The sequence below is a fragment of the Dermochelys coriacea genome, chromosome 1 (assembly GCF_009764565.3).
Source record: "Dermochelys coriacea isolate rDerCor1 chromosome 1, rDerCor1.pri.v4, whole genome shotgun sequence".
Classification (NCBI taxonomy): domain Eukaryota; kingdom Metazoa; phylum Chordata; order Testudines; family Dermochelyidae; genus Dermochelys; species Dermochelys coriacea.
Window position 1 is genome coordinate 262,361,000 of NC_050068.2, and position 25,714 is coordinate 262,386,713.

Sequence of the window (25,714 nt, forward strand, 5' to 3'; positions counted from 1 at the left end):
ACCTCATACAAGTCTACTCAATCCTACTTCTTGTTCAGCCAATCGCTCAGACAATCAAGGTTTCAGAGTAGCAGCCGTGTTAGTCTGTATTCGCAAAAAAGAAAAGGAGTACTTGTGGCACCTTAGAGACTAACAAATAAATTATGCTCAAATAAATTTGTTAGTCTCTAAGGTGCCACAAGTACTCCTTTTCTTTTTTTCAGACAATCAAGTTTGTTTACATTTATGGGAGATAATGTTGCCCGCTTCTTATTTACAATGTCACCTGAAAGTGGGAACAGGTATTTGCATAGCACTGTTTTAGCAGGTGTTGCAAGGTATTTACATAAGAATCTAAGAATGGCCATATTGGCTCAGACAAAAGGTCCATCTAGCCCAGTATCCAGCCATCTGACAGTGGCCAATGCCAAGTGCCCCAGAGGGAATGAACAGAACAGGTACTCATCAAGTGATCCATTCCCTATCTTCCATTCCCAGCTTCTGGCAAAAATGGCAGATATGCTAAACATTCATATGTCCCTTCATGCTTTGACTTGTAGGCTCTAAAGCAGTGGTGGGCAACCTGCGGCCTGTGGGCTGCATGTGGCCCATCAGGGTAAGCTGATTGCAGGCTGTGAGATATTTTGCTGACATTGACCGTCCGCAGGCACGGCCCCCCGCAGCTCTCGGGCTGCGGTTCGCCGTTCCCGGCCAATGGAAGCTGCGGGAAGCATGACAACATAACCAAAGCTAGCACAGAAGCCAAAACTACTCAAGGTTATGGAGAACAGTTTGCCTTTTGGGACTTTGCTTGCTCGAATTCTCTTGGAATATCACTGAACAGAGGCTGAGGAGAATGTAATGGGCTGGAGACACAGCAAAAGCATTGCTGTCAGACTTTAGGTACACAAGGTACTTAAAGGTGGAAAGGTTTATTTGTTTATTTTATTTTTTGTTGTTTAAAGGCCCAATTAGCATTCCAAGAACCACTGCTGAGCTCTGCCCATATCAGGCAACTGTAGCTTTCAGCTCAGGTTTTGTTTCTTGTTTTGTTACGGTACCAGGGGAATAAGTGATCTGACAGACCCAGAAGAGTTCTTACCCACTACAAAAGCAGTCCCAACAATTAACCAAGAATGGACAATCTCTCTTTTTTCTGGAACTTGGGCTCCTTCTGCCCAAGGACTCTTACCCGCCCTTGGCAAACATCAGTCTTCGTCAGGGCAACCCTGTACTCAGTCATTGTTCAGGCTTTGCCCAGTTGGTTCCCACCAGGGTAATATGGGCTGAAAGCTCAAAACTCAGCCAAATTATACCCCTATGTCCCCAAACTATCTGAAGTTAATATGTAAATGTGGTGCTGCCTTGCTCAGTCCAAGCCTCTTGCTCTCCAGCAGATAACAGCAGAGAGCTGACTCTGTTTCCTTCCTTCTTTCCTAGGCTTCAGGCCACAGGGTTGACCGTACTGACTGACTTCTCTGAGGATTTACAAGTCAAATTGTTAATTAGTTAGCATTACAATCAATTACAAGTGAGCTTTTAAGAAATGCAGCACTTGGCTCACCTTTTCTTTGATGGAACAATCCTGATAATAGAGTAGGACAGATATTTCTATGTAGTTAAACCTCCTAGAAAACACATGCAAAAAATGATTTTAAATTAAAAGGTACAGTACCAAAAGTAAAATCCCTGCAAGCTGTGTGGAAACTTTTTAAAGACACCATAATAGAGGCTCAACTTAAATGTATACCCGAATTTAAAAAACATAGTAAGAGAACCAAAAAAGAGCCACCGTGGTTAAACAACAAAGTAAACGAAGCAGTGAGAGGCAAAAAGGCATCCTTTAAAAAGTGGAAGATAAATCCTAATGAGGAAAATAGAAAAGAGCATAAACTCTGGCAAATGAAGTGTAAAAATATAATTAGAAAGACCAAAAAAGAATGTGAAGAACAGCTAGCCAAAGACTCCAAAAGTAATAGCAAAACTTTTTTTAAATACATCAGAAGCAGAAAGTCTGCTAATCAACCAGCGGGGCCACTAGACGATCAAGATGCTAAAGGAGCACTCAAAGACGATAATGCCATTGCGGAGAAACTAAATGAATTCTTTACATCGGTCTTCACTGTTGAGGATGTGAGGGAGATTTCCAAACCTGAGACATTCTTTCTGGGTGACAGATCTAAGAAACTGTCCCAAATTGAGGTGTCATTAAAGGAGGTTTTGGAACAAATTGATAAACTAAACATAATAACTCTCCAGGACCTGATGGTATTCACCCAAGAGTTCTGAAGAAACTCAAGTGTGAAATTGCAGGACTACTAAATGTCATCTGTAACCTATCATTTAAATCAGCTTTGGTACCAAATGACTGGAGGATAGCTAATGTGACGGCAATTTTTAAAAAGGGTTCCAGAGGTGACCCTGGCAACTACAGGCCAGTAAGCCTCACTTCAGTAGCAGGCAAATTGTTTGAAACTATCATAAAGAACAAAATTGTCAGACACATAGATGAACATAATTTGTTGGGAAAAGTCAACATGGTTTTTCTAAAGGGAAATCATGCCTCACCAAGCTACTAGAATTCTTTGAGGGGGTCAACAAGCATGTGGACCAAGGGGATCCAGTGGATATAATGTACTTAGATTTTCAGAAAGCCTTTGACAAGGTCCCTCACCAAAGGCTCTTAAGCAAAATAAGCAGTCATGGGATAAGAGGGAAGGTTCTCTCATGGATTGGTAACTGGTTAAAAGATAGGAAACAATGAGTAGGTACAAATGGTTAGTTTTCAGAATGGAGAGAGGTAAATAATGGTGTCCCCCAGGGGTCTGTTCTGGGACCGGTCCTATTTAACATATTCATAAACAATTTGGAAAAAGGGGTAAACAGTGAGGTGGCAAAATTTGCAGATGATACAAAACTACTCAAGATAGGTAAGTCCCAGGCAGTCTGCGAAGAGCTACAAAAGGATCTCACACAACTGGGTGACTGGGCAACAAAATGGCAGATGAAATTTAATGTTGATAAATGCAAAGTAATGCACATTGGAAAACATAATCCTAACTATACATATATAATGATGGGGTCTAAATTAGCTGTTACCACTCAAGAAAGAGATCTTGGGAGTCATCACGGACAGTTCTCTGACAACGTCCACTCAATGTGCAGTGGCAGTCAAAAAAGCGAAAAGAATTTTGGGAATCATCAAGAAAGGGATAGATAATAAGACAGAAAATATCATATTACCTCTATATAAATCCATGGTACACCCACATCTTGAATACTGCGTGCAGATATGGTTGCCCCATCTCAAAAAAGATATATTGGAATTGGAAAGGGTTCAGAAAAGGGCAACAAAAATGATTAGGGGTATAGAATGGCTTCCGTATGTGGAAAGATTAATAAGACTGGGACTTTTCAGCTTGGAAAAGAGGCGACGAAGGGGAGATATGATAGAGGTCTATACAGTCATGAGTGGTATAGAGAAAGTAAATAAGGAAGTGTTATTTACTCCTTCTCGTAATATAAGAACGAGGGGCCACTGAATGAAACTAATAGGGAGCAGGTTTAAAACAAACATAAGAAAGTATTTTTTCACACAATGCACTGTCAACCTCTGGAACTCCTTCCAGAGGGTGTTGTGAAGGCCAATACTATAATGGGTTTCAAAAGGGAGCTAGATAGATTCATGGAAGATAGGTCCATCAATGGCTATTAGCTAGGATGGGCAGGAATGGTGTCCCTAGCCTCTATTTGCCAGAAGCTGGAATTGGGTGACAGGGCATGGATCACTTGCCTTTGGGGCACCTGCCATTGGCCACTGTCAGAGGACAAGATACTGGGCTTGATGGACCTTTGATCTGACCCAGTATGGCCATTCTTATATTCTTATGATTTTGAAGAAATTGGGTTGTAATTAAGTTCTTAATGTTTGATGTCTAATTGTTATAATTCCAGTCACGGAAAACTCAGATCCTTCTTAAGTAGTGCTACTGTGATGGTTAGATAACACAGGGATGAGCAGATATATATATTGTTTAAATAAACCCTAGATATTGATGTCAGAGGTAGCAAAGCCAATCAAACCTCTTCCTTTGTAGCTAATTTGCCTGCTATAATTCTACTGCTGAAGTGGAGAGAGTTGGATGGTATCAAGAGTCCTCACTAGTATATTTTTTGGCTCCAACTATCACAAGATAGGCCCCCAGCTGTGACTCCTCCTACAGATTTTGTGTAAAATTATGGCTTGTGTAAAGTGAGGACAGGCACACCTTCATCACCACTCCTACGAGGTCTGGGGAGGAGCTGAAGAGAAACAATAACTACACAGCCCGGCACTTTGCTATTTGTAAAGTCCTGTGTAGGCTTATGGCACTTCATTATTAGAAGAGAGGGCATGACTAGAATAGAATAGCTAGAGAAATAGATAAAAACAAAGGGAAAGGAAGAGAGGGATGGGGAGAGTGAGAGAGAGAAAGTAGGAGAAAGAAACAGAAAGACAGACTGGGAGAAGGTGAAACAGGAATAGAGAAAGTGTTGGAGGGGAAAGGGAAAAACGTCTTGGGGGACAGAGTGAGGTAGGAGAGACACAATGGAACTGCTCTCCTGGCTTGGGTCCCAGCTCACATTCTTCTGGAACAGCTTCACAACACTTGGCCTCTCTTGTGCTATCTTTATCCTGCTTTTCGATCACATGAAGCGCAGAAAGAGATGGGACAACTACCCCCCGGGTCCTGTCTCCTTCCCTTTCATTGGGAACTTGCTGCAGATCAATTTCCAGTGTCCTCGCCTTGCCTTAACAGAGGTAAGTGCCAGAAGGACAGATGCCTTTCACTGACTGGCAGAGAGGGTTGGTGAATAGCACCCATGCCAGATCAGTTTCCAGTTCTTGTGTGGCAGCTGAACTGCATTTATTATTTACTGCATTGCAGGAAGATTTCAATCTATAAAAGGAGAAAAGCTAACCAGAATAAAAGCAAGGCAAAAAACCATCCCTAATTTACATCATGTGAACTTGTGACATCCCCCTCTCGCTGTAATCAGTGTAGGTGGTTGGTTAATTGTTGATCAGTAATACATTATGGAACCATATGTACATCAAAACTGTAAATCAGTTTGTATCGTTCACTATACTTGTTAAAGTAAATGTTAATATAAAGAAAGTATTGACACTAGTTTACACTATAATGGTTGAGAAAGCAGCAATGTAAGTGCCTTATTCCTCATTTGGGCCCTTAAACTAGGGCTTGGACGCACCCTCCCAAGGTGTGTGTGTAAATTGGAGAATTACATCACTTTAGCAATGGTTCCCATACACAGCTGTACAGTAGAGCTGGTGGGAATGTCTTCACTGAACCATTTTTTAAACAAGAAATGCTGGTTTTTATGACTATTCACCGGGGGTGGCCTTTTGAAGGGAAAATGTGTTCACTTTGGAAAATGTTTTGGAGTTCTTCATTTTTAATTATTTTTATATTATTTTGTAACACATCAGTAGCAATACTATTCAGAGCACTATAACCACTGACATGTTATGGATAAAATGTAATACTATACAAATAAAAAAGCCCCATATAACAAAACAGCATTAGAATCCAAGCGTCTAGATTTCAAAATGACATTTTGAAACAAAAACTTCACAAAACAGAACTTTTTTGGAAATTTCAATGTCTGGGAAATTTGTTTTCATACTGATTCTAACTGAAAACAAATTTCAAAATGTCAAAATTTCCTGCTAACTGGAAATTGAGTTTTGACCAGGCTAATGGACAGCTGAATATTGGTGCAGTGAGACAGTACTTTGAAACCCAGCAATGTTCTTTATGGACAAATAGCAGTTGGGAAATTAAGGTGGCCAGGGAGAGGGACACTGTTTGCCTTTCCACCCAAATCTGCACGGCATGATATGAGAACATGGTGCTGAGCTAGATCCCTCCTACCAGATTTGGGCATATTCCCTCTTGGGTCTGCAGCCTTGCAGGGATTAAGCACTCTGCAGTCAAAGCCCCTGTGCTCTCTGCCTTCCACAGACTATGTTACGGTGTCTCTCATTTTAAGCTACAGCCTTTGTAGCTGTTTTTAATTTTTAATCCTGTTTTTCTTTTTTTCTCTTTTCCCTCTTACTTGACAGCCCAGTGAGAAGTTTGGAAAGATCTTCTCTCTTCAGGTTGGATGGAAAAATGTGGTCGTGCTGAATGGGTTAGAAGCTGTAAAGGAAGCATTAGTCCAGAGATCAGAGGATTTTGCTGATCGACCACCCTTTTCTTTATTTGACCATTTGGGCTATAGAAAAAACTGTGAAGGTAAGTATCCCTCAAGCAGTTAAAGCTTCTCATAGTCCAGGGCAAATTTCCCATCTCCTCCATGCACATCAGTTCTTGGGGAACACAAACAATATGGCTCTGCCTTCAGGGTACATTGTGGGTACTGTACATTTTGATGGACTGTGGGTGTGTATGCATATACACACACAGTGTGCACACACAGACACCATTGCCCTCTGCAGGATGGGCTGATTGCTAATCTGGTTGTTACGGGTGAGTAGAAACTGGTTTACAGCCTGACAACAGGTTTCTCTCCAATTGCCCCAGGCTGCTGGTGTCACAACATTGCTTTTCAGCAAAATGGATGCCACCAGCAAGAGCCTCAAAGGCCAGCTGGCATTATAAACTTTATTTGAAAACCTGTTTCACAGACAGCCCTTAGAGAACAAAAACCGGAAGTACCAGGAGGTCTGGCCCATGGAGTGGTGTTGGGAACTATTGCTCTAGCTCACACTGCTTCCCAAGGGACCCAAGCCCATTTCTCCCCACAAGTATCACCTTCGTGAGCCATGTGTATAGTGGCACAGATAACGGGGAAATAAATTAATTAAAAAGAGTAAATCAATACAACAAAACCAACCCTTTTCCATTTATTAAAGCAGCGGGGAGGGGCAGGGGAGCAGGTGGCTATGTGACTAGTATTTCTTTGAAACCCTGCAGGGATAATGATGGCAAGGTATGGCCGTGGCTGGAAGGAGCTGAGGAGATTCACACTCTCCACCTTGAGGAATTTTGGGCTGGGGAAGAAATCCCTGGATCAGCGCGTGACTGAGGAAGCTGGATGCCTATGCTCTGCGTTCAGTTCTAAAGATGGTATGTTTTGGAGAGTGGAAACTCTCATATCTCTAGTCATAAAGCAGGGAAGGGGAGTGCTCTCAAGAGTAGGGTACGTGGAGCTGGAGGGAAGAGCAATTTTAGAGGAGGAGGAGGAGGACAGGTTTCCATGTGGAGATGATCCAGCCACTGTGGAGGGGATTCAGCTAAATAGCAAGGTGCAGTGCATTTCCCACTTCCTGTGGTGTTAGAGGGTCTCATTGAGTACATTCCCATGTAGCAGCAGGCTGCGATCCTGGTGTACCTCCTAATCTCCTGGGTTGGTTCCTGTATCTTTTTCAGGCCATTCTTTCAATCCACGCTTCCTCATAAACAGTGCCGTCGGCAATGTGATGTGCTCCCTCACTTTTGGCAACCGCTTTGAGTACAACAATGAGAAATTCCTGAGGATGCTACATCTGATAGAGGAGGCTTTCAATATAGGAGCTGGAATCGTGACCCAGGTAGCCCACAAAAATCTGATTGTCAGTAATGATGAAACCTCTTGGTTGCGTGGGTGGGTCTGAGGGGGATGAAGAGCTCACACTCCATATGGTGTTTTAGACAAAGGTGCCATGGTGCTTTTGATGCAGGGATTATGAACCTGTTTGGATAAAACAGAAATCTCCTGAAACCCGGCAAATGCTTTCTGGCTAGGGTTTGCACATGGCTATTTCCCTTGTGTTCCTCTGCATTTTCTAGGGGTAGCCTGGGCAGGAGGTGGGACTGCTGAAATGCCTGGAGATAGGTTGGTCTCTTCGGCTTTGTCTACACTGGCACGTGAAAGACAAAACTTTTGTCATTCAGAGGTGTTAACAAAACATCCCCCAAAAGACAAAAGTTTTGTCAACGACAGGTGCTGGTGTGAAGAGCGCTTTGTCAGCAGGAGTGCTCTCCTGCCAACAACGCTAATGCTGCTCTTTGGGGGTGGAAGTTTTCTGTGGGCAGGAGAGCTCTTTCCTGCCAACAAATAGCAGCTACACTGCATGCCTCTAACATGATGCTCAAAGCTGCGAGTGTAGACATAGTCTTAGTATTTCTTGGTCAACAAGAAACATGTACAGGATATTCTAAGGAGGGCTTGTTATTGGGAGATTTCCAGCCCAGTTTGGATGAACTGATGGCCTGGGATAGTTTAGAGAAGTTTCCTAATTTGTAAGTGTTTTTCTGAACAGAACATCTAAAACTTAAAACAAAACAACAACAAAACTAACCCCTGACTTCAATGCTTTTCAATACAGTAAGAGAACTCTGTGAATATCTTTAGGGAAGGAAGGCATCCAGAACCTCCCACCTTCTCCCAACTGGGAACACAAGTGACTTTGCTCTATGTGATTTTTGCAAGAAGCTGACTATCAGACTGGATCTTACTACTATCTTCTATATCACATACACATTCTTACAAAGGAATTAACTATACCATTAGTACAACCAAGATCAGGGAATGGCGAGTGAGAGACTTTCCTCTCCTCCAGAAAACCAGCCCTTCAAGGGAACTCCGCCTTACAGGCCCTTGGCCATCACACTCAATAGATAGATCAGGGGAAAAAAAAAGGTATATGAGCCCAGCCCATAAGGGTCAGTGACATTTATCCTGAGTGAGGACTGCAGCATCAGGGCCAGTATTTGTAACATTTAAAATCTCCCTAGAGCCTTGAAACAATAAGAAAAGTCTCAACAGTAATCTTTCCCCTTTCCCGCCACCCTTTCACTATTCTCCTGTTGCCACTGTCATGCGGATGGATGGGAGACTAGGAACAGCTCCGTAACAGAATGAATCTGAACTGAGGAGGGTGTGTACTCCCAGGGGCAGTTAATCAGATGGTTAATTTACATGCAGACATTGTTGGTCACAATACATTGTATTGCATGGTGGAGGGAGCAAGGTAGGGAGCCCCAAAACGTTTACCCAGTGTGAAGGCGGGGAGCTGGCCGGTTGGGAACATTCCATCCCAGTTCCATCTCTTCCCACGCCAAGTATCTGAGAACTGCCTTCCTTATCTAATGCTTTTCCTCTCCTCTCTCTTCCATCCTAGATTCTGAACATGATGCCTTGGTTGTTGTATATTCCTGGGCCTCATCATAACATCTTCCAACCCTATACTGATAGCTTTGACATCCTAAGAGAGATTGTGAAGAAGCACAAGGAGACCCGGGATCCAGGCTTTTCCAGAGACTTCATTGATGCTTTTCTGGAGGAGATAGAAAAGGTAGGAGGAGGCAGACATGGATCCATATTTTGCTGTTTGGATATGTGTGGTTATGATGGAACAACCCGTCAGTTATGCTGAGACCTGGGCCCTGCAGGTCCTTTCACCTGAGTGCATGCAGCAGAGAGCACAAAGCTGTTGCTCTCCAGTGCAAGTAGAGGCGACGTGGGCACACACATGCAAAAGCACTAGGTGAGTGGAATTAGATCTCGAGATCCTTGTACACCTGCCCCTTTACACTCAAGGGCACATGGAAAAGAAAAGTTCAGGATGTCTAAGGAGGCCTTGGTTTAAGTGTAACCTCAGCTCACAAATGCGGTGCTTAGTTATTTAACAATTTACCTTGTCTTCCCTGCCTCTGATTTAACTCGGTTCTAATAGCATTTCACTCCCAGTGGAGTGGTATGTGGCATGTGTGAGAAAATGCAGTTCGAGGTCATTATTCACATTGAGGTAGCCCCCTAAGCTCCAAGGCAGGATCAAGGCCCCACTGTGCTGTACGGATACACTAGTAGACACAGTCCTGGCTCCGCAGACGTTAGAGTATAATTTGCTCTATTCTGTGTGATCCCTTTCACATTATTTACTGGCCCATGTGTAAGGGGACTGTTGCCCCCTTACTAACATTCAGTGGGGGCGTTTTAGTTGCTAGCTCCCAGTACTAAAACGGGGAAGGGTTGATGGGGAATCAGGACCCTGAGACTGCCAGTCCCTAGGAGCAATGGGGACAGGCCAATGCTCCAGGTCAGCCTGAATGACAGGGCGGATAGGCTAATCAGGGAGTCAGGAGGCCAGGGTGGGCCCTGTCCTCCTTGTGAGCTGGAATTGCCTTGGTCAGACAGAGTGGGGCCGAGCTAAGGAGAAAGCAGGGGCCCAACCTGAACTGTGGAGAAGAGCTGTGCCAGATCCAGAGGGACCAGAAAAGCAGCCCAGAGAGAGCAGATCCTGTCCTGAGAGCAGAGCTGCAGCCCCAAAGCCAGAGGCACAGCCCAGAAAGAGAGCAGACGTGCCCTGGGAGGAGAGTTGCAGCAACCAGAGACAGAGGGGCCAGAAAAAGCAGCGCATGAAGCAGGTCAGTGCTGGGAGCAGAGTCACAGAAACAGCCTGCAGAGCAGACTTGCCCTGGGAGGAAAGCTGTAGCAACCAGAGCCAGAGGGGCCAGAGAAGCAGCCCAGGGAGCTGGAGGCAGAGCAGCAGCCATGCTGAGGCAGAGTGGAGCTGGAGCTAAGACAGAGTAGAGCTGGAGCTGGGGCTGGAGCAGTCCGGAGCCAGGTGTCGTGAGCAGCTGGGAAGAGCGAGGAGGGACCCTGGGCAGTGGGCCCAGCACAGGAAGATGCCTCAGCCAGGAGGCTCTGCAGGCCAGACTCAGAGGGGGGATTGGTAACCCCGACAGGGCAGGGGCAACGCTAGGAAGAAGGGCCCTGCCACCTAGAGCCTGAGAGTGTGTGGCCACCACCAGAGCGAGTGTCCAACCCACAGCATCCCTGCAGCACAGCCAGGGCCTGCGAAGAAGGCCTGGGACTTACAAGGAACAGACTGTGAACTGCCCTGACATTCCAGAGACACTGTTTGGGATGTTCCCTGCCACAGAGCGGGGTGATGTGTTTTCCTTAACCTTTCCCATTTCCCCTTATTCTTTTTAAAATTAATTGTTGATTAAATAAGTTGCATTTGCTTCCAATTGCATGTAATGATCAGTGGGTCAGAGAAGTGCCCAATGCAGAGAGAGTACCCCGGAGTGGGGACACACTAGCCCCTGTCCTAGATGACCACAGCAGGGATGGGGGTCGAGTCCCCCAGGAATCCTGGGCCCAGCCTTGTTGGGGTTACGGGGACTCTGCCAGACAGGAGAGTGGAAGGGGAGTCCTCAAGGGCAGGGAGGCCGCTGGGTAAAGGAAGTGGGAGCGAGGACTCAGATCCTTTCGCTAGCCCACTTCACTGGGGTAGTGCAGAAGCCAGGAAAGTTCCCCACAATAGCGGGACTATTCCCCCGCTTACAAAATTGGCATCATGAACAGGATTCTATCCACAGGATCCACCCCATTGGTTTACTGGTTGAGTTCTGGTAGCACTGTCCAGGCCTGGTCAAGAACCCTATCATGTCTGGAATTGAAGAACTATGGGCCCAGTTTGCTGAACTTCAGCGCAGATTGTCAGACCAAGCTGAGGCATTACAACAAGCTAGAACAGAGCAGAGAGAAGCCTTATCACTGGCTAAGGTGGTAACAGACCAACAGGCAGCAGAAGCTAAGAAACCCCCTACTATTTATGTCCCACGGGAGCAGATGGTCACAGAGTGTGGTGGCTTCCCGACAAGATCAGGAGACATTACAGTAGAGGAGTGGGTCAAGTCTGTGAAGGCAGCCCTGTGTGTGCTAAGAGTATCTGAAGAAGATCGTGTAGACTTCGTAGAGGAGTACCTCAAGGGCCAGGCCAGGCAAAGGCCACAGTAAAGTTCATGGCAGTGTCAGACAAAAAAGATGTGGAAAAGGTATTTCAACTCCTCCTAGAAGTGTATGGAGACAAGGTACCTATTGGAACCCGACTAAAGGAGTTCTTTGAGTGAAAGCAGGAGCCCGGTGAAACTATCTGGGCATATGCGTATATCCTCCAGGAGAGTATGAGCAAAGTGGAGCGGCGAGACCCTCAACGAGTTCCAGACCGAGATATGGTTCTGAAAGAGCAGTTAGTGCTGTGGCTCCAGAATGATTCCCTCCACTGTGAAATAAAAAGGAGGTTTAAGAAGAGCCCAGTGAAAAGTTCCATGAACTCATGCAGGCTGCCATTATGTGGTCAGAAGAAGAGGAAGTTCCTGTGACAGAGACAGCCAAGCCTAACCCCCGTACACGAAGTGGGGGCCTAGTGAATGCAGCTGCTGGGGAAAAGACCCTGCCCCAAACACAGTTAACGCTGGAAAGTTTAAGTGAGGCTGTCCAAAAACTGTCGGTCCAACAGGAGGAGATGACAAAAGTGATGACTGAGTTAATGAAAGAAAAAAATCCCATTAGTATGTCAAAGTATCCAAGGGCACCGGGATCCCGAAGAGCCCCACTGAAGGATGAGCTGGGAAGGTACGTCTGTTACACTTGTGAAAGGCCAGGGCACACTCTCTGGGAATGTCCCCTGAGAAGGAGAACAGAGTCCTAGGCACTGAAAACCAATGGGGCACCAGGAGCAAATGGCCCATCTGCAGTAGAAGGCCAAGCAGTGACAGAAGGATTCCTAGGCCTCTCCTTGGTGGAAAATCACTCTGCACACAGTGTTGAAAGGAATGTGGGCAATGCCAGCATATCCAGTGACTTCTGTAAGCGGGCATTTGGAGACTGTCTAATTGCTGAAGTATGTATAGCGGGGTGAAACCAGATGTTTGTTAGATACTGGCTCAGAAGTCACCACCATTACTGAGTCGCATTTTCAAAAATATTTGAAAGAAAGGAGCTGACCATGCACAGCACACAGTTTGGATCCAAACCCTTGGATCTTAAGAACAATGAAAAATCAATCAGGTTCTTAAAAGAAGAATTTTAATTAAAGAAAAGGTAAAAGAATCACCTCTGTAAAATCAGGATGTAAATACTTTACAGGGTATTCAGATTCAAAACACAGAGGATCCGCCTCTGGACAAACCCTTAAAGTTATAGAAAACAGGAATAAACCTCCCTCTTAACACAGGGAAAATTCACATAAAACAAAAGATAAACTAATCCGCCTTGCCTGGCTTACCTATACTGGTTGCAATATTGGAGACTTGGATTAGGATGGGTTGGAGAAGATGGATTTCTGTCTGGCTTCTCTCAGTCCCAAGAGAGAACAAACACGTAAACAAAGAGCACAAACAAAAGCCTTCCCCCTCTCCCTCCCCCTCAAGATTTGAAAGTATCTTGTTCCCTTATTGGTCCTTTGGGTCAGTTGCCAGCCAGGTTAGCTGAGTTTCTTAACCCTTTACAGGTAACAGGATGTTGCCTCTGGCTAGGAGGGATTTTATAGCACTGTATATAGAAAGGTGGTTACCCTTCCCTTTATATATATGACTAACCATTACCAATTCCAAGGCTAGATTCTGTCTTAAAGAAATACCATCCATTTTCACTAGCATGTTAGACTCCAGGTCCTTTTGTCTTTTCATTACCAACCTCTGCTTCCACATGGAATCAGAGATCAAATCCACTAACAGACAACAAGACATATTCAAAGTGTCTAGAGATCAAAGTTTGTCTGCCATCCCCTGTATTCTTGAGAAATCAGCTGCACAGCTGTCCTGCTCTACAGAATCAGCTACCCAGTTTTTTCTCTGAACCTGAATACGTACTTAAAGAATCAACATGGAGCCCTCCCTGTCCCAACATTGGCTCCCCAACAAGCTGGTTAAGCTTATAGGGCTGTTCAAACTTCCGAACAATTTTTATTTTATCTAAAACCTTCTCAAAGCTATCCACACTGGGTCTTTCTAAAGCTGGGGCAGTGGATCCATCACATCTGAAAGACTCTGGCAGTTAGGAACTGAAACTACCTCAATTAAATAAGAATATAAGAAAGGCCAGACCGGGTCAGACCAAAGGTCATCCAGCCCAGTATCCTGTCTACCGACAGTGGCCAATGCCAGGTGCCTCAGAGAGAGTGAACCTAACAGCTAATGATCAAGTGATCTCTCTCCTGCCAACCACCTCCACTTTCTGACAAACAGAGGCTAGGGACACCATTCCTTGCCCATCCTGGCTAATAGCCATTAATGGACTTAACCTCCATGAATTTATGCAGTTCTCTTTTAAACCCTGTTATAGTCCTAGCCTTCACAACCTCTTCAGGCAAGGAGTTCCACAGGTTGACTGTATGCTGTGTGAAGAAGAACTTCCTTTTATTTGTTTTAAACCTGCTGCCTATTAATTTCATTTGGTGGCCCCTGGTTCTTATATTATGGGAACAAGTAAATAACTTTTCTTTATTCACTTTCTCCACACCACTCATGATTTTATATACCTCTATCATATCCCTCCTTAGTCTCCTCTTTTCCAGGCTAAAAAGTCCTAACCTCTTTAATCTCTCTTCATATGGGACCCATTCCAAACCCCTAATCATTTTAGTTGCCCTTTTCTGAACCTTTTCTAATGCCAGTATATCTTTTTTGAGATGAGGGGATCAAATGAGTATTCAAGATGTGGGCGTACCATGGATTTATATAAGGGCAATAAGATATTCTACGTATCTATCCCTTTTTTAAGGATTCCTAATATCCCGTTTGCTTTTTTGACTGCCGCTGCACACTGCATGGACGTCTTCAGAGAACTATCCACGATGACTCGAAGATCTTTCTCCTGATTAGTTGTAGCTAAATTAACCCCCATCATATTGTATATATAGTTTGGGTTATTTTTTCCAACGTGCATTACTTTACATTTATCCACATTAAATTTCATTTGCCATTTTGTTGCCCAATCACTTTCACCACACCCCTCATTTGCAGCAAACTGCTTGCAAAGACTACCAGGAAGATTTTTCTCTTCAGGAATCTTTCTAAGCAACAATCCATTTTTTTCTTGCTCTGCAGAAGCATTGCTTTGTGGAGCCACAACAAACTCCTTCCGAGTTTCACTTACACCCAGAATCATCTCTGGCACATTAGGAGGATTTTCACATAAGCCCCTTTTAGGCATTTTGATAGACTTACTAGATAAAAGGTTAGAGGCACTCCCCTTCCCTTTGCCACACACAAGCTTAGGAATAATTTCCTTCTTGTTACAAGGTTCCACACTGCTAGTGGATAACACAATCAAATCACCTTCATGCTTTCCTTGTGCCCATCAACCTGGTTAAACCGAGTTGTCATACCTTTACCCAGCAACACACTAGCAACAGGCAAAATAGAAGCACCAGAATCACCTGGTCCCTGGGACTCAGTTATGACATTAACTGGATGCAACCTAGTTACAATGCCATTCTCTCCAGCAGACACAAACTTAGGAACATTTCCATCCTGGGCTTTAGTTGTATCCAGAACCAACTCTAGGACAACTGACAAATTCTCAAGTAGCATAACTAAGAAGCATTTTCTGTCTGCTCCACAGACAAAGAACAGGAAAGAAACTTTCCCTCAGCAGGCATGCTGCTGCTATTTAAATCTGACAAACCATTGGAAATACCCTTTCCTTTGTCCCAGCACCCATGGCTGATTTCAGACACACACTTGGAAAGTGGGACACCTTCCTCAATAGGCAGGTTGCCACTCCCAACAGATAAACTGCTGTTCTCCACATTATACTGAGCTACTTTAAGCAAATCACTTCTCCCTTTTTCAGGCTTACTTTCACAAACTTTACTTGCCAACAATCCATCACCCATAAAAAAAATCTACCTTTTTCTTCCTCAATTAGGGCTTTAACCTGATCACCAAGTTTAATCTGCTCCAGAAAAACTTTTTCCTGACCAATGAGTTCGCTCTGTGCTTTAGCTAATTTCAGATTCACTTCTGAGATACTAGACAGATACTCAGAAATTTCTTCCACATATACCCTGCTTTTCTGCACAGACAAACAGCTATCTTCCCCAGACAAACATTTGGTGAAACCCTCCATAGGCAAATCATTGTCTCTAATAGACACAAAGTCAGGATTATTTTTTTCCTGTGACTGGTTAATTTGACTGAACAAAGCTTTAATATAATCCCCAATCAAAAGATTCTTAGGCAATAACTTCCTTATACCAGCTATAACTTCATGTTTAATACCATTCTATTTACAGTGGATTCTGGCTAAAGGCAAACTTACAGTAAACTCATAGAGGATTACAATACTCACACTTTTATCTGGTAAATAATCTTCCTCTTTGACAAGATCTGCTTTAACTAGAGTGATGTTAAAAGTTGTAATTTGCCCTAAACAGCTTTTACCATTGATTTTTATATTCTCTGCACAAGTTATGGGGTTACCTTCACCTGAGCTCACAGTAAAAGCATTTACATAAAAGGTGTCAGTGCTGGGGTATATTTGGTTTCAAACAGACAACTGCTTAGAGTCAGACAACATACCAACATTTTTACAAACTGGATAGATTCTATCCCCATCTTTGCTGTTGAGAGGAGCTGGCTTTTCAGGATGATACAGTTTCTACTGTTCTTCCATTGCTCTTTTGATTTGGAGCTCACGTCTGGCAGTTTCTTGTTGTATCTGGCGAACCCTCTCCCCAATAGTTTCTCCCCAACTATTCCTTCAGCATTCTCTGTGGTGGATCCTCCTCTGCTCGTCCACTGTCTGTGGAAGTCCTAAAGCCTCTGCCCTTGCCCACTCCCTCTACACTGTAACTCTGAGGAACCGTATCTGCTTACACAGTTGCAACTTTCATCTCAAGGCTTATAACTAGCAAACCAAGCTCAGCTCTCCTGGCCTATCTCTCGCTAAGGAGTCCTGTACTTCAGTCCCTCTGACATTTCTTCTGAGGTGATTTGGCCACAGTGTAAGTTTAACATAGCTAAAAATGAGATTCTTACTTTTTTCCAAAACCCTTCCCCCATCTTCCTGCTCATCCAGGATCATAAAATTAGGTTTCTCTGTGAATCCTTCCTCTCCTCCCCCTGCACACATCCAATTTCAAATCTTGCTGCTTCTTTCTCTGCTCCACTGGTTCCTTCTTGTTTATCACATCTCATTTAAATCTCTTGTCCTTGTCTTGAAAGTCTTACACAACTCACATTATATTTTGGACATAGTCTCTTAATGCATCACCCCCCATAACCTGTGGTCTTTCAATGCCTTACTCATTTAATTCTCCCACAGTTTTCTCTGTGTCTTCTTTCATGCCACTTCATACCACTGAAACACCCTCCAAATTCTGGTCTATTAAGCCTTTGCCTTCTCTTCATCCAAATCCCTTCTAAAGATCCACTATTTTCTCCTTGCCCACAAGAAGTAAGTCAATGATTTTAAGCTATTAAAATATCCTTATTATATTTTCCTTTGGATTTCCCATTTCATCTTGTCTATTCTGTATCTCTTGCTTAGATTGTAAAACCTTAAAAGGACTGGACCTGTCTTTATTTCATCTTGTCCAGTGCCAAGCACTTTGTCAGCACTTACCTTCAAATAATACCTGGAAATTGAATTAACCTAGAACAACTGAGCCTTAAATAGGAATTGTCACTGCATCTAAAACCATGTATCTGGTATACTTATTTCACTGAAATGGCCCCATAATAAAGTCTTTTTAAACCTTTTTTTTTGGTGCTTCTATGAAATCTAGAATTATGAGCCTTGAAAGTAATGCAAAAATATTTCAAATTTCATTCCCATATTTCATGAAACCATAATGACTCTACCTTTGATCAATGCATGAATTGCCGGTTTATTTAGCTCTTCTCAGTCAAGGAAGAAACTTGAAACTCATTCATATTTTGAATCTAATCCGTACTAAGAAGATTTTCAGGATTGTGGGCCTGTGTCGCTGTTAGCAGGCTGGCTTGCAGCACAACTGAGACAGTTGCTGGTAAAAGCATTTTATTTCTGATTATACAATCATATATATACGATAGTTGTTTATCCTGTTTACAATTCATTATCCAATGTTCTTATCTTAGTGTTTCATTATTCTGCTGTGCTGGAAACTAGAAGTTGCTTCTCATGCTATTAGCTTTGTAGTGTAGCCAAATTCCCAACCTGTATAATCTTGTTTACTTCGTTTCTCATGACCCGTGGGGTAGCTCTATGTTCTGCCAAATTCTGATATCTTCCATTGACAAATTCTTCCTTAGAACATTTGATAGTCTCCATCTCCCACACCTCCCCCTTTTTGTTTTTTGAAGGCAGCAGAAACCATGCGAGATATAGCCCAACGCATACATTGGATTATACAAGGACCACATAAGCAAAAAATACAAATACAAAATCCCATTATTATTATAATATGCAACAACAAAGTTACCCAGCCGGGTCATCCAAATTTAGACAACCAATCCCATAAGGGATTGGATTCCTTTGTTAATTTATGAAGATTTTGTTCTAACCGTGCTAGTAATTCATGGATGGAATGAGAATGGTCAGACAAATTAAAACAGCCCATACCTTCAAAATCCTCACATCCATGCCCATGGGCTAACAGCAAAAAATCAATTGCAGCACGATTTTGTAATACCGCATGACAAATACTATCTACATCCATTAGTAAAGCAGTTAATGTTTCTGAAGTTAGATTAAATTGCTTAATACTCCAACAAGCCAGTTTCTCTAAATCAACTAAACTCTTTACACTAGCGACACCAGGGGCAAGAAATGCCGCAAATATTTTTGAAGGAATATCCCAAAAGGTTATTGTATCCTTACAATCAGGGGTAAAGTTCTCCAATGCTCGCCTAGTGCGATTGCTTTGGTGTTTAATCATATTATGGTTAGGTGCATACAGTGTCAAGCAGCCTAAATAACATGGCCCTCCCGTGGGAAAACTAGGGATACCCTGCCATGCGCGATTTCTGCAAATAAGAAAGGTCCCTGGTGGTAATGCCTTTGCTGATCCATTATTCCCTATACCCTTTTGTGGCAATTGTAAGCCTAGGTTGGCCCCTCCTTGCTGACAATAATTTCCCGCCACAAAGGAGGCAATTGGCGTAATATTTTGCATATTAGAAAACATAGAAACATTCATTTTCCACCCATATTGAGAATACAATACATGGAATTGTCCACCTAATTCAATACATCCCATTGAATGATTATGAGTATCGTTTATTGTTGCGGGTAAGGATCCTAATAATGTGAGTTCTTGGGGTGGGTTAAGCAGTGATTGATTTAATAAATTTATTAACGTTCCTTGCAATAAACTCCAAGCAACCCCCGGGCACTGTTGCCCTGGTGTCCCATTATATAATCGATAACAAGTATTATTAATATTAGTATCATTAAAATCACTTGAGCGAAGGACACTATCATTGCTAACGTACCCTCGATATCCATTTAAATCTATACTCGGATAACCTATAAGGCACATACTAAAAGGGTCCGCGGGTGTTGCCATAGATAAACAAAATGAAGATTGCCCTGTCTGATTCGCCCAGGTGACCCATACGTTCTGACGGGGATCAATGCGTGTAAGCAGAGAAGAGACTAGCCATAGCGGCCATAGGATTATCCATAGAAGCAGTAGTTTCATCCTTCGTTGATTCTGTAATACAGGGCCGGACCCACTTTGCGGGTATCCACCGAGGACCTGCGTCAAGGGAGACACGAGCATAACCCCGACCCCAGGTTAATAACGCTACCGGCCCTTTCCACTGTTGAGAGGCATAATCAAACCACTTTACCTTTGGTTTTTCCTGCTCCTTTTCCATCCCTGTACCCCCTAAATGCTTTTGTATTGGAACATTATTACTGTTATCAACAGTGTTAATAGGTTGGAGCCAGTTCAACATATATATAGCCTTCGCTAGTCGCCCAGCGGGAGTCTGCAGTATAGCATCCTCCCCACATCGTGTTTGCTTATCTAACATTCCTTTTAAAGTAGCATGAGTGCGCTCAACAATGGCCTTGATAATCAGCTAAGGCAATGGCGAACATAGTATCATGCATCAACAACTGTGTAATAACCATTTTGGAAAAGGGTAACAAAATCTGGTGCGGATCAGTCCCTGTCATGGTAGTTACTCTTTTTCGTGCTTGCATTATTAACATAGCTATAGCTTCAACTCTGGAAGTCACCGTCCGTATATTTTTACAGGGTGGAAATATCCATTCTAACCCTATTAACGAATCTCTATCCGTTTCATCCCATTGAAATAACAATGCTTCCAATACTGAATCCAAACTAAAAACAGCTACCACAAAGGGCAGATTTTCTTTGTATCTGCCCAAATAACCATTTCCAACCTTTTGACCAATTCGTTGTAATGCCTCCCGCTGTTGTGCTGATAATTGTCGTTTATCCCCGGGACTTCTCCCCCCTTCTAATAGAGGAAGGAGAGGGGATATATCATGATTTGTGATACCACAAAGTGGGCGAAGCCACTGAAGTTCACCCAGTAATTTCTGAGCATCATATAGTGTCTGGACATGAGGTGAAAATGTCAAATGTTGAGGACGTACTGTACGATCAGTAACCCAAAGACCCAAATATAAAAAGGGGGGTTGGGTTTGAACCTTTTCCGGGGCCACTACAAGACCTGCTTGTGCTAATTGGGAAGTAATCAATGCAATAACAGAGGGTTCAAAGGCTGTAGGAGCCGCAAACAAAAGATCATCCATATAATGATATATTTTCCAGTGGGGATACCTTGTTCGAATAGGGTGAATAGCCCATGCAACAAAAAGTTGACAGATTGTGGGTGAATTTTTCATTCCTTGAGGCAAAACCTTCCATTGGTATCGAAGGGCAGGAGCCTCATGGTTTACTATCGGGACAGAGAAGGCAAAGCGTTCTCTGTCCTTTGGGTGCAAAGGAATGGTAAAATAACAATCCTTTAAGTCAATAATAAGTAACGGCCATTCAGATGGGAGCATAGACGGGGCAGGTAGGCCAGGTTGTAAGGAGCCCATATTGACGATGATGGCGTTAATGGCACGTAAGTCCTGCAATAAACGCCATTTCCCTGATTTTTTAAGAATAGTGAATACAGGCGTATTCCATGGACTAACGGAGGGTTCCAGATGGCTGAGATTTACTTGTTCAGCCACCAATTCCGTTAACGCGGCAAGCTTAATTGTTGGCAGCGGCTACTGAGCAACCCAGATCGGCTCATCAGAACGCCAGGATAAGGCAAGGGTTGGCCGCTCCTCAGTGGCCGCTACTAGAAAGGCGGAGAGCTAATCGTGACTCCCCACTGACTTAAACAATCTCTCCCCAATAACCAAATAGTTGTATCAACAAGATAAGGGCGAACCGACCCCATCAATGTATGGTCAGTGACATCAGTAATGTTAATAAAGAATTCACTCAACGTGGGATTACGTTGCCCACCGATACCCTGAAGGGGTGTGGTTACTGGCTGCAGTGGCCATGTCGATGGCCATGCATGCAGGGGCAACACCGTAACATCCGCTCCTGTATCAATAAGAACTCGGTGCTCAAAGGAAAAGCCATCTTGGCCTCTGAATTGAACTACACGCGTAGGACGGTCCCTTCCGATTGATAGAACAAATGCTGTCGTCAGTGGCGTAGAGTCTGAGGACCCAAACCCACTGGTCTCTCTCACCTGAGGTAATGCAGAGGGAACAGTCGCACAGAAAGGTATTAGCTGTGCAATTTTCATTCCGGCCATAATCATAATGGGCGGGCAAAGTGCCCGTACCATAATTCCTATGTTCCCCGTGTAATCAGCATCAATCAGCCCAGGAAGCACAAAGAGCCCCCTAAGGGAAGAAGATGATCTGCCAATCAATAACGCACTTAGCCCATGCCCCAGCGGTCCAGAGGCCACGGAAGGGACAAGTTTTACCTCATCATTCTCTAATGTAAAGTCGGTGGCGGTGGCCAAATCAACTCCGGCACTGCCGGCGGTTGCCCCACGGAGGCCATCCAAGCAGCCGGAGTATTGTTTGTCCTCACACCCTGCCAGTTGGCGCTCCGCGAGGTGTTTCCCGCCCCCTGCAATGGAGTTCCATCCTTCTTAAACCGAGAGCGGCATTCCGTGGCCCTGTGGCCGAATTCTTCACATCGATTACAGGTCCCAGGAAAAGGGGCAGGGGGTGAGCCGCTTTGCGTTTGTGCCCTTTTCTTTGGGCAGTTTCGTTTTAAATGACCCATCATACCACACTGATAACATGCCCCCTCCCTTCCCTTTCACCAATTCGGCTTGGAGGTGTTCAAGGCTACCGCCAAGGCGTGTGCATGAATCTTTGCCTTATCCTCCTCCTCCACCAAGGGGGCACGAGTGCAGGCTTCAATCATATCGACTAGGGAGGCTGATTTTGGCAAAGTCACCAAAATCTTCTTACACATGGGATTAGCATTTTGAAGAGCTAAATCTAATCCTAGTGCCGATCGGGCTTCTGGTGTTAAATTAGGGGCCCTATCCAATGCCGTTCTTAGATGATCCAAGAAGAGGGCAAAGGATTCGCCCATACCCTGCGTGATTTTTAAATATGGGGGTGAAGGGGTGCCCAAATCAGAGAGCTCCTTAAATGCCTCCAATGCTAGAAGTTGAGACTGTTGTAATATTTGGGGTACCAATCGCGCCTGTATCTGAGGATCTTCAAATCGCCCCTCTCCCAAAAGCATGTCTAATGTTGCTGCCTGGAGAGGGTCGCCCTGGGGTTTATCTAAATTAGTCACTACCGCATGCTCAGCCTTCTTTTTCCACGAATCTTTCCATAACAATTTCTGTGTGGGTGTTAATAGCATGTCAGCAAATTTTTGTGCATCAAAAGAACACATAGCCTGCCCCGAAAACATTTGCTCCAATAATGCTTGTACATAAGGATTTTTTAGCCCATATGCCATAATAGCCTTTTGGGCTTCCCTCATTAGTTTCCAATCTAACGGTACCCATGTTCTATCCCCGGTCTGTGATACTGAAACTGGGAACGTAGCTGGCAAAAGCATTTTATTTCTGATTATACAGTCATATATATACGATAGTTGTTTATCCTTTTTACAATTCATTATCCAATGTTCTTATCTTAATGTTTCATTATTCTGCTGTGCTGGAAACTAGAAGTTGCTTCTCATGCTATTAGCTTTGTAGTGTAGCCAAATTCCCAACCTGTATAATCTTGTTTACTTCGTTTCTCATGACCCGTGGGGTAGCTTTATGTTCTGCCAAATTCTGATATCTTCCATTGACAAATTCTTCCTTAGAAGATTTGATAGTCTCCATCTCCCACAGGCCTGTCTCCCCACTGCACTATACCTTGTATAAACATGTGCACCAGTTCAAAGGGAGTGTAAAATGCAACCATTCTGATCAGGCATCCTCCTCCACTCTGCATGGCTGTCAATGATCACACCAGGTGTGGGGCAACAGGGCCTTAGACTCCAACGTCTGGAAAATGCGTTATACATCCAAATGTATGCTCCTAGCTAGTAGGGTGAATTAAATAAAAAACAACAAACCCAAGTTGTATGACAAGTCTATTGTTATTTCCTTCAGGCTAAAATAGACCCAGAGAGCACTTTCAATGAGGACAACCTGATCTTTACAGTTTTTGACCTGTTTGGTGCCGCCACTGAAACAACCACTGTAACTCTGTGCTGGGCACTGCTGTACATGCTTCACTATCCTGATGTCCAAAGTAAGTGATGCAGTTTGGGAGGGCCAGAGCTTCTTCACACCCTGTACCTCCCATTGACAAGTTTCCAGTATTTTTCTACTTATAGATGCTTTTGTCTTTCGGATGTGACCTCCTGGAGTACAGTCAGTAGTATTTACTATTGGACAGAACTACAGTAATGAGGAGGGGATAAGTCCACACAATCATCATGGAGTATTTTATGTGCTGAGGGGGGAAGCAAAATCTCATAAAGAGTTGATAGAGGGTCTCTTTAGAAGAGAAGTTAATGGGAATGTTTCAACTGATTTCAGTGGTAACTGGATCAGACCCTTAATAGTTTATTACATCTACTCTGTTATACTCCCTGCTATATAAACTGTTCCTATATTTCCAGGAAGAGTCCATGAGGAAATTGATAAGGTGATTGGCAGGGACAGGTCACCCGAGATAGAGGACCAAGTGAACTTGCCTTACACCAATGCTGTGATCTATGAAACTCAGCGTTATTGTGATGTTGTTTTTGCTGGAGTGCCTCGCACGACGTACCGGGACACTGAAGTTCAAGGCTTTTTCATCCCTAAGGTACAGCAATTGTGACCCCTGGAAAATTAATGCAGCCCAGATGCAGATTGTTAAGGGATATTGTTAGGATACTTAGTTACTAAGTTGCAGCCTGGTTATGTAGCATGCTATTCTAAAGGACTTGAACCTCACAGAGAACTGTATTTCTAACAAGTATCGGGGTAGCCATGTTAGTCTGTATCCACAAAAACAACAAGGAGTCCGGTGGCACCTTAAAGACTAACAGATTTACTTGGGCATAAGCTTTCGTGGGTAAAAAAATACTTCTTCAAATGCATGGAGTGAAGATTACAGATGCAGGAACTGTGACAATGACACATGAAGAGAAGGGAGTTACCTTATGCCCAAATAAATCTGTTAGTCTTTAAGGTGCCACCGGACTCTTTGTTGTTTTTGTATTTCTACCAGTAGATCCAACTGTATAGATTCAACTGAATCTCATTATACAGAATTCATTTGCTTGAAAATTTAGGGAGATCTCTGGAGTGGGAAGAAATTTTGTTCTGCTAATATCATTGAAGGAAGTGGAAATCTCATTTACATACACAAACCTTATTATATTAATAGGCCTTTTCCAATGGAAAGTTGTGCCATTATCCTATTAATAGAGCAACAGAGAACTGCCTGACTTTTCTTTCACTATAGATGATAGTAAAAGGAAGCATAAGGTAAAATTGACAATGGTTTATATTCTCCTGAAATAATCTGTTTGTTTTTGTTTTGGGGACATTAATGGGAATGTTTAGGGCACCACCATCATTGCGATTTTGTCCTCAGTGCTGAAGGATGAAACGATTTGGGAGAAGCCGTACCAGTTCTACCCGGAGCACTTCCTGGATGCAGATGGGCAGTTTGTGAAGCGAGAGGCCTTTCTGCCTTTCTCTGCAGGTAAATCCAAGGGCAGAGCAGTTGGGTGAGACCATCGCTGTGGAAAGGAGTCATAGATGTCTTTATCTTTAAAATGAATAAAGGCATCAGTTCTCATGCTGCAGGGCACAAGCCAAATGTTAACTGCTCATTACAGGGCTTCTTGAACCTTCCTCAGAATTCTCTGGTACTGGTCACGGTCAGGGAGAGGATGCTGGACTAGATGGAGAAATGGTGTGTTCCACTGAGGCAGTACGTGCATTCCTGTCTTTCTGGAATTAGGTGTTTGCAGTCGTCAGTGATATATGGCAGAGTGGGAAAGTGGGGCAGATCCTTTGATTCAGTTCATTGTTCATGGGGTGGAAGTGCTGCTTCCAGTGACTTACAATCATAAAAAATGCAGGGCTGCAATGGACCTCGAGAAACCCTCAAGTCCAGCCCCCTGCGCTGAGGCAGGACCAAGTACCCTGACAGGTGTTTGTCCTGTTTTTAAATGCTTCCAGTGCTGGGGATCTGGGGGATGGAGGTGGGGGCAATGGCCCTGTTGCCTTCCCACTTTTTACCAGATGTAAGGGCAAGCAACGGGGGAAAAGGCAGAGAGGAGCAAGAGTGGAGCTGGGTCTCGGAGGAATGGGTGGTGCGAGGGCAGGAGCTTGGGGAGAAGGGGCAGAGCAAGGGTGAGGCTCCATGGGGGAAGGGACAGTGTGGGGGGCTTGGGTCTCAGGAGGAAGGGACTGTGCAGGGGCAGGGCCATAGTTCAGGC

The 25,714-nt window shown here is 43.9% G+C and overlaps 1 protein-coding gene across 3 annotated transcripts in view; it reads left to right on the plus strand.

The window, feature by feature from the left end:
- The window catches only part of LOC119859094 (cytochrome P450 2D15-like), a 41,385-nt gene that overhangs the window by 10,177 nt on the left and 5,494 nt on the right, over positions 1 to 25,714 (plus strand). For all 3 annotated transcript variants that reach the window (XM_043490892.1, XM_043490900.1, XM_038410787.2), the window contains 7 exons: positions 6,107 to 6,278; positions 6,960 to 7,112; positions 7,416 to 7,576; positions 9,149 to 9,322; positions 23,382 to 23,523; positions 23,897 to 24,084; positions 24,831 to 24,972. In XM_043490892.1, the coding sequence (XP_043346827.1) occupies positions 6,965 to 7,112; positions 7,416 to 7,576; positions 9,149 to 9,322; positions 23,382 to 23,523; positions 23,897 to 24,084; positions 24,831 to 24,972 (955 nt within the window). In that variant the 5' untranslated portion in view covers positions 6,107 to 6,278; positions 6,960 to 6,964. The remainder of the gene's footprint in view (positions 1 to 6,106; positions 6,279 to 6,959; positions 7,113 to 7,415; positions 7,577 to 9,148; positions 9,323 to 23,381; positions 23,524 to 23,896; positions 24,085 to 24,830; positions 24,973 to 25,714) is intronic.